This window comes from Pyrgilauda ruficollis, unplaced genomic scaffold (genome assembly GCF_017590135.1).
Source record: "Pyrgilauda ruficollis isolate IOZ18807 unplaced genomic scaffold, ASM1759013v1 scaffold122, whole genome shotgun sequence".
In the NCBI taxonomy this organism is placed as follows: Eukaryota; Metazoa; Chordata; class Aves; order Passeriformes; family Passeridae; genus Pyrgilauda; species Pyrgilauda ruficollis.
In genome coordinates, this window is record NW_024510544.1 from 810,663 (window position 1) to 818,790 (window position 8,128).

At 68.2% G+C, this 8,128-nt stretch overlaps 1 protein-coding gene across 1 annotated transcript in view; it reads right to left on the reverse strand.

Moving 5' to 3' along the window:
* The window catches only part of LOC121365825 (PGC-1 and ERR-induced regulator in muscle protein 1-like), an 8,182-nt gene extending 2,548 nt beyond the window's left edge, over positions 1–5,634 (reverse strand). Inside the window, exons 1-10 of the mRNA XM_041490301.1 lie at positions 5,574–5,634; positions 4,667–4,786; positions 2,838–4,541; positions 2,620–2,732; positions 2,497–2,555; positions 2,249–2,391; positions 1,996–2,158; positions 1,735–1,926; positions 586–801; positions 1–47 (exon numbers count right to left, since the gene is read on the reverse strand). The exon at positions 1–47 is cut by the window's left edge and continues 104 nt beyond it. Of these exons, the coding sequence (XP_041346235.1) occupies positions 1–47; positions 586–801; positions 1,735–1,926; positions 1,996–2,158; positions 2,249–2,391; positions 2,497–2,555; positions 2,620–2,732; positions 2,838–4,541; positions 4,667–4,786; positions 5,574–5,634 (2,818 nt within the window). The remainder of the gene's footprint in view (positions 48–585; positions 802–1,734; positions 1,927–1,995; positions 2,159–2,248; positions 2,392–2,496; positions 2,556–2,619; positions 2,733–2,837; positions 4,542–4,666; positions 4,787–5,573) is intronic.
* Positions 5,635–8,128: the final 2,494 nt, after the last annotated feature.

Here is an 8,128-nt window from a genome sequence, read left to right on the forward strand (position 1 = left end):
TAGGGTCATTGATGCTGCTGGAGCTCGTGTCCCACTCGTAATGGAAACTGGGGAAAGAAGCCACGGGTAGTTAAGAGAAGGGGGTAAGAGTCAGGCTGGTGCAGGAGAGGGAGCCTGTGCTGTGCCCTGGGGATGGTGAAGTCGCTGTCGGGACAGTGCCAAGCTTAGGCCCAGAGTGAGGGACCACCTGGAACTGTGGCTTTGCTCCTGATCCCCCTGGGCCCACGGCTGGGGAGGTTCCTGCCCGTCCTGCCCTTTGCCAATAGAGCTGGAAACTTCCAGGGCTCTTTTTCCATGGACACCCCTGGAAGCTGATCTGAGTTTCCCATGAGCACACAGAGCCACCCTTTCCTGCAGACGTGAACTCTCCTCCCTTACAGCAGTCCCAGCACACACACAGCTCCTCCCGTGGGAGCAAATAAAATCATCAGGTGCTGCTCCGGGGGCTCCAGGGGCTGGGGGGGTCAGAGCTCCTGGCACTGTCCGTGGAGGAGCAGCCCCTGGCTGGGCAGGGCTGCAAACACGGTTCCCTGTGCCCCACAGCCCTCCCTGCCCAGAGCCCCCCAGGGCAGACCCCGCTCCCACCTGGGCTGGCACTGTGGATGGGCACAGGGCGCCGGGCCCCGCTTGGCACCGCTGCCAACAGCGTCCCCCCGGCAGCCGCAGCTGCCCAGGACCCGCAGCTGCAGCAGCTCCTCCGAGTTGCTGAAGGCAGGGTTGTCCAGCGAGCTGGCCGAGGGCAGCCCCGAGCGGGACCAGTACTGGGCAGAGACGTCGTCCAGGCGGCAGAAACGGCGGTAGCTGCGGGGAGGGTGGGCACGGGCTCAGGTGTGCACACACAGGTACACACAGATACACAGAGAGGTGTGCACTCACAGGTACACACAGGTACACACACAGAGAGGTGTGCACACACAGGTACACACACAGAGGTGTGCACACACAGGTACACACACACAGAGGTGTGCACACACAGGTACAGGTACAGACACACAGGTATGCACACATATATACAGGCACATGTACACAGAGGGCAGGCGCATGCACACGTGTGACACACAGGTACACACACAGAGAGGTGTGCACACACAGGTACACACACACAGAGGTGTGCACACACAGGTACACACAGGTACACACACACAGAGAGGTGTACACACACACAGAGAGGTGTGCACACACAGGTACAGATACACAAGGGCCCAGCCGCACGCGCAGGGTGGGACAGAGCCCGTGACGCTGATCAGCCTCTGGCCGAGCCCCACGGTGGTTGCAGCTGTTCCAGTGGTTTCCTCGGGAACAATCCCCACGGCACATTACAGAACGGGCAGTGAGTGAGGCCAGCACAGCAGAGCCCGTTCCCAAACGAGCAGCTTTGTCAGGGCTGTGCCGGAGCCTTGCTCACCCGCCCAGGACGGGCAGGACACGCTGGGGCAGACAGACCCCGTGCCACGGGCAGCACTGAGGGGTCCCAGGGACCACGTAGCTGGAGCTCATCAGCACATCTGTCCACAGCAGCGCAGCCCACAGCCCTTCAGTGCCACCACAGCCCCATACAGCCCCCAGCCAGCCTCTCTGCCTGCACCCCACTCCCCGTGGCTGGGAGCATCCCCTCCATCACCTCCCACTGCCGCTATCCCACTCCCAACGCTGTTTTCCTTGGCAGAGCTCAGCCCCAGCCCAGTCCCCCCCTCCAGAGCCCACAGACCCCAGTCAGGCCCCCCGTGCTCCCACCTGCTGCGGGTCTGGTCGGCCCTGGCCTCCAGCAGCAGCGCCTTGAAGCGGCGCACGGCGACGGCGGCGAGCACGGCGCCCAGCAGCAGGATGCTGAGCAGGACCCCGGCCGCCATGCCCAGCAGGCCCTGCTGCGTCACCCGGTAGTCACAGCGCAGCCCCATGAACCAGAAATCGCTGCCCACGGGGCACCTGCACCGAGGGGTCCATCAGCGCCAGGGGGACAGCGCCGCCCGCCCGGGCTGTCCCCAGGGCACTCACTGGCAGCGCGGCTGGTGGTCCCGGCCGTGGGAGCAGATGCCCTGGTTCTTGCAGTAGGCACGGTGGCAGAGGGAGGTGCAGGTCGCGTTCCCGTCCGGCCCGGCCACGCAGGCGAAGCCGGCCGGGCAGGTGAAGAGCAGAGCGCAGGGGTCCAGCGGCCGCGCTGCGGGGACGGCCCGGCTGTGTCACCGCTCCCTGCCCAGCGTGTGCCCACCCTGCCACCAGCCCGGGCCGGCGATGGCCTCGCACTCACCCAGAGCCGCGTGGCGCAGGACGGGGGCCGTGCCCACCGCCAGCCCAGAGCCCAGCGCGGCCTCGAGGAGCTCGTCCAGCCCCGGCCCCGGCAGCTGCTCGGCCGCGAAGAGCGCGTCGTAGCGCAGCACCACGCTGCCCTCCCTGCGGGGACACCGCGGGCTGGGGGTGCGCTGCCAGCGCGGGGTGACAGCCGCCGTGCCCCGAGCCGGGGAGCGGGACGCGCTGCGGGACTGTGCCAACACCCACCTGATCGCGGTCACCTCCAGCCGCAGGAAGCCTGGCACCGGCGCGAAGAGCGGAGTGACCTGCGGGGCGGCGGGGCTGAGCGCGGGGTCCCGGCCCGCAGCCCCCGGCCCGGCCCGCACTCACCGTCTGGTTGAAGCTGTGCAGCAGCTCCTGGCGCTCCGGGGACCCCGGGTCCTGCAGGGCCGGCACGAAGCCCATGTCCAGCACCAGCTCGCAGGGGATGCGCAGGAGGGATGCTGCAGGACAACACGGGGACCAGCAGGTCATGACCCCACCCCAGCAGCCACCTCCACCTCCCCCTCCTGCCGTGCCCCAGCAGAGGACCCCGAAACCTGACTCACCTCTGAGGACTGGGGGCTGATCCTCCACGATGAACACCTGGGGGGCCCTGCCCACCCCAGCCAGTGTCACCTGGGGGGTGTCAGTGTCTGTCCTCCCTCTGGGGCTGCTCGATGGCTGGGCCAGCTCTGTGTCCACAGCAGCTGAGGGGGACCCAGGGCCCCCACCATGGGAATCTGTGGGCTGCTGGGGGAGCCCGGGCACCACAGTGGGCACATGAGCTGGGGATGCCCATGTCACCCCCTGCCCATCCCTCTGCAGTACAGCAGCACGCGGCTCTGCTGTCACTGTGCCCATGTCCCCAAGCCTTTCTGGGCTGGTGGCAGCTGCGATGGTGGCAGTGACACTGGTGGTGGTGACACCAACAGCAGCGGTCGGTCCCAGGGAAGGCGCAGGCTGGGACAGAGTTGGCTGATGGGGAGGCCCAGGTGCTGAGGGGGGTGCCAGGCTGCCCTGTCCCACCTGGGTCCCCCCCAGGGATGGAGGGCTCTCAGCAGGACCCACCTTCGAGCTGGAATGGGGCAGCCCTGGGGAGGGGTCTCCCAGAGGGGTGCCCACAGTGGGGCCAAACCCCAGGACCCCCCAGCCGGTCCCTGGGGAAGGCAGGGGGGTCGATGGCAGGGTCATTGCAGAGCCACTGGCTGGGGCAGGCTGTGGGGACGGGGGGATGTGGGAGGATCCAGGACTAGCATCTGCCACCCCACCCTGTGCCATAGTGGGGCTGCTAGGGGGGACAGGGGGCTGCTCTGGGATGGCTGATGGGCTCAGGGGGATGTGACCATGCTCAGGGGGACCCTCTCTGTCAGGTGGGCCCAAGACCCCTGTGGTCAGGTCCAGAGCCCCTCCCTGGCTGGGAGAGGTCACCCCTGGGGTGCTGGCGAGAGGCAGACCTGAGCCCCTCCGTGTGGCAGGCAGCAAGGCTGGGCCTGTCCCCACGGCTGGCCAGGCTGTGCTGCCCAAAGGGCTCCCACCAGGCCCAAGGGACAGGGCAGAGGGGTGAAGGGCAGAGTGGGGACCCTCCTGTGGGCGGGAAGCAAAGCCCTGTCCTCCTGGCAGCCCCCAGTGTGTCCCCTGAAGTGTCCCTGTGGGGGTCAGCAGCCTCTGCAGCCCCCCAGCAAAGGGAGGTGTCCCTGGCGCTGAGCTGCCAGTGGCCAGCACGGTGCTCGGGCGGGTCCCTGGGCTGCTGTCACCCAGCTGGAGAGTGGCATTCTGGCTCTGCACGAGGGCTGTCCCAACGGCCCTCCATCCCAGCAGGCTGCTGCTGGACCTCCCCTGTCCCCTGGCAGAACCTGGCACTGTCACGGAGGGTGGTGAATACAAAAGTGTCCCCTGCGCTGTCGTGGCACCTTCTACTGTCACATGTCCTAGAGGGTCAGGGCTCAGGGCATGCGAGGTGGCAGGCTCTGTGTCTGCCTCCACAGGGGTTGGGGTCCCTGCCGGGGTCACCCCCAGCCTGGCAGGGGTCGGCTGCTCCCCGCCTGCAGAGACCAGCAGCCCCGGGGGCTCGGTGGCTGTGCCACCCCGCACAGCCTGCCCTGTCCCCTCCCTGCCCAGCCCGGGGCCCCTGGGGCTCTCCTGCGGGCTGGAGAGCTCGGCTGTCCCGGCGGGGGTCCCGGGGAAGGGCGGCAGTTCAGCCTCTGTCCACAGCTGCCCCACGGCCCCTGGTGTCGGCGGCTGCCCCGTGCCAGCTCCCGGCCGCGGGCGATCTGCGGGCAGAGGCGAGGGCCGGACCCTGAGCGGCTCCGACCCCCGGCAGCCGCGGGGCCCGGCGAGCCGCAGCACACGCGGCTGGCACTCGGTGCCCCGGAGGCGGCGGGAGGGGCGGCGGTACCTGTCCGGCAGCGCTCCCCCGTCGCGGTGCCCAGGTGGGCGCAGGGGTCGGCGGCGCCCAGAGCGGAGCCCGTGCCGCTGCCCAGAGCCGGGCAGAGCCGCGCGCAGCATTCCACGAGCACTGCGAGACAGGGAAAGGAGCATCCCGCACCAGCACCAGGCACCCCACCGCTGAGGGTGGGGGGCTCTGCTGAAGGAGATGCTCCGGAACAACCCAAACCCAGCCAGGAACCGCCTGTCCTGGTCCCAACGAGCGGTACCGAGTCCTGCCCCACCGCCTCCCTGTGTCCGTGCTGGGAGCCCCGAGCCCGATCATCCCGGCACCGGCACCAACGAGTCCGGGGCAGGGCACGGCGCCAGAGCCTGGGCAGGGCTCCGGGCAGGGCTCCGGGGCCCGTGGCGGCTCCTCTCCAGTGATAACGGGCCCAGCAGGCGCCAGGGCGGGTGGTCACCGCCCGGGTGGGGCAGGCGCTGCTCGGGGGTCACCACCAGCCCTGCGGGCCCCGCTCTCCACCAGCGCCTCAAAGGGCTCCCGCAGGGGCAGCACCCGCCGCCTTCGAGGCCACGGACTCGCAGGGGCTGGTGGCACGGCACGGAACGGCCACACGGAAAACACACGCGGCCGCCGCCGGCGTGCCCGCCCCGCTGCCCGCTCGCCCCGGTCCCCCCGGCCGGGCCCGCTCTGGGCAGGTCCCAGTGACACCGAGCAGCAGCGGCCGCCCCCAGCCCCAGCGGGGACACGGACCCGCCCGGTGCCGGTACCGGCCCCACCGCCGCCGCAGACCTCCGGGCCGCCGGGATGCACCGGCCCTGCCGCCGCCGCCCCCCGAGCGCAGCATCCCCCGCCCAGGGCCCGGCGGGAGCGGGGACCCTTCCCGGCCGTGCCCAGCTCCCCTCGCCTCGCTCACCTGCGGCGGCCAGGAGCCGGGGCAGCGGCGGCCGGGGCAGCGGGAGCCGGGGCCGCTCCATGGCGCGGCGCGGGCGGCTCTGCCAGGCGGCGGCAGGAAGCCCCCGCCCGCCCCCGCTGCGGCGGGGCGGAGGCGCCGGGAACCGCAGCCCCCGGCCCGGACCCGCCCCGCGGCACCGGCCCCGGAGCTCCCTCCCTCCGGGCCGGGGCTCGGCAGCTCGGCACGGCCCCCGGGGCTCAGCGCGGAGCCGCCGCCCGCGGCACTCGGGGGCTCAGCCCCGGCCTGTGCCCCTCGCTCCGGTTCATCCCGGGACACGTGCTCTGCCCCGGCTGTCCCCGCTCCGTGAGCCGTGCCGGGACAAAGGCTGCCCCAGGACACCAGCTCGGCTCCGGCTGCAGGCCCCTCACCGCATCCCTCGGGGTCACCACACCCAAGGGCAGCCAGCGACCACTCCCCACCACCAGACACCTTGTGTCCCTGCCACGGGGAAAGAGCCACAGGCACAGCAGCCAAACCCGCCGTGTGCCCCCGCTCTGCTGGGCAGCTGCTCAGAGAACACCAGAGCTCAGCCAGGCCCTGGGGCCGTGGAGAAGTGTCCAAGGGCACAGTGAGAACAGCTGGGAGGCAGAGGGTCACTGGTGTGCCAGGGATCTCACAGTGGGGTGCAGCCCCTGAGAACACCCCATCACAACACAAGCACCACGGGCAGCACTGCAGCCTCTGCTCCATTTTCCATCCTTACCTCCCCCACTGCCAGAACATCTGTTATCCAGTGACACTTCCTTGGCCCCCAGCCTGGCAGTGCTGCTGTGACATGTCATTTCTTGGCTCTGAGGAAAACTGTTCACAAATAACCCGTTCCTGCCTCGTGAGGGTTAAAGCAAGGCCCCCGTGCTGAGATGAACCGGGTGTACAGGAACAGCGATGTCAATTTGCTGTTCAGCAGCAGGAAAATCATTCCCCCCCCTTATTTTCCATCAGGAAAGCAGAAGCCTTTCACACAGAACTTGTTTTTACTAGCACTGGTGAAACAAACAATTACAAGCATGCAGGGCAGAGCCAAATCTCGGGGCAGGGTCCCCAGAGCGTCCTTCACACCCCAACACCACCACCAGGATCCACCCACTGTATGAGACAGAACAGCCACCACCAGAATGGTCTTAACTCTTTATTCCTGTTTTTTTTTTTTTCTTGTTTTTAAAGGACAACACATTCAGACAGCTTTAAATACAACATCCACGTGCAGCTTCCAAAGAAGGCCGCAGTGGGACAGCTCCTGTCCATCCCTGCCGGCACCAGCCCCGTCCTGGTGTGGGACAACTCCTGGAAAACAAAATCCACATGTTTAACATCTCACCAAGCATTCAAGGGTACAGGAGTGGGTCAGGACACGCTGAGCACTGAACACAGCACAGAAGGAGCCCCCAGTTCTCTCCAGAGGCCACAGCTCCCTCCCTGGCCCTGGACAGAGAAGGGACTCAGCCCCCCTGCCCCAGGGAGTTGGGGGGAAGCCTGGAGCCACACAGGAACAGGCAAGAATGTGGATCAGTGCTGCAGGCTGGCCTGAGGCCACCTCATTTCCCCTGCAGCCCTCCCCGACCGCTCCTATAACCCTTTCCTGCCCATTTCCTTCCCGGCTGTGGCAGAGGAAACGGCAGCGCTGGCAGGGCTCGGCGGGCGCCGCGCGGCCGGACCGGTGCCTGCAGCGCCCTCTGCCGGGCGGCGGCCGCAGCGCCCCGGGCCGCGATCCCGGGACGGACCGGGCCGGGAGCGGCGATCCCGTGAGCCCGGCTGCGATCCCGTGATCACGAGATGGACGGGGCCGGGAGCGGCGATCCCGTGAGCCCGGCTGCGATCCCGTGATCCCGGCTGGACCGGGCCGGGAGCGGCGATCCCGTGAGAACGGCTGCGATCCCGCGATCCCGGCTGGACCGGGCCGGGAGCGGCGATCCCGTGATCCCGGCTGGACCGGGGATCCCGTAAGCCTGGCTGCGATCCCGTGATCCCGGGCCGGGAACACCTGCACTGCTAGAGCAGACCCTGTCTGGCCTCTGTTCCAGGGCTCGGGCACTGCACAGGAAAGAAGCTCTGCCTCGTGTCCAGGTGGAACTTGCCATGCCCGTAGCCTCTTCTATCGCTCAGCTCCACCGAGAAGAGCCGGTCCATCTTCCTGGCACCCCCTTTAGATAATTACACCCATTGATAAGGCCCCTCTCAGCTGTGCCTGCTTCTGAGGCTGACCAGCCCCATCTCCCTCAGCCTTTCCTCGTCACCGTCATCATTTTCACAGCCTCTGTGGGACTTGCTCTAGGAGCTCTGTGTCCCTACTGTCCTGAGGAGCCCAGAGCTGGACACGGCTCTCCAGAAGTGCCTCCCAGGGCTGGGCAGAGGGCAAGGACCCCCTCCCTGACCTGCTGGAAATGCTTTTCCCGGGGACACCGCCGTCCTCCTTGGCCCCCAGGACACACTGCTGGTCGGGGACAGCTCGGTGTCCACGAGAGCCCCCAGGTCCTTGTGCGCAGCCCCCCGCAGAGCAGTGACAACAGACACGGGCT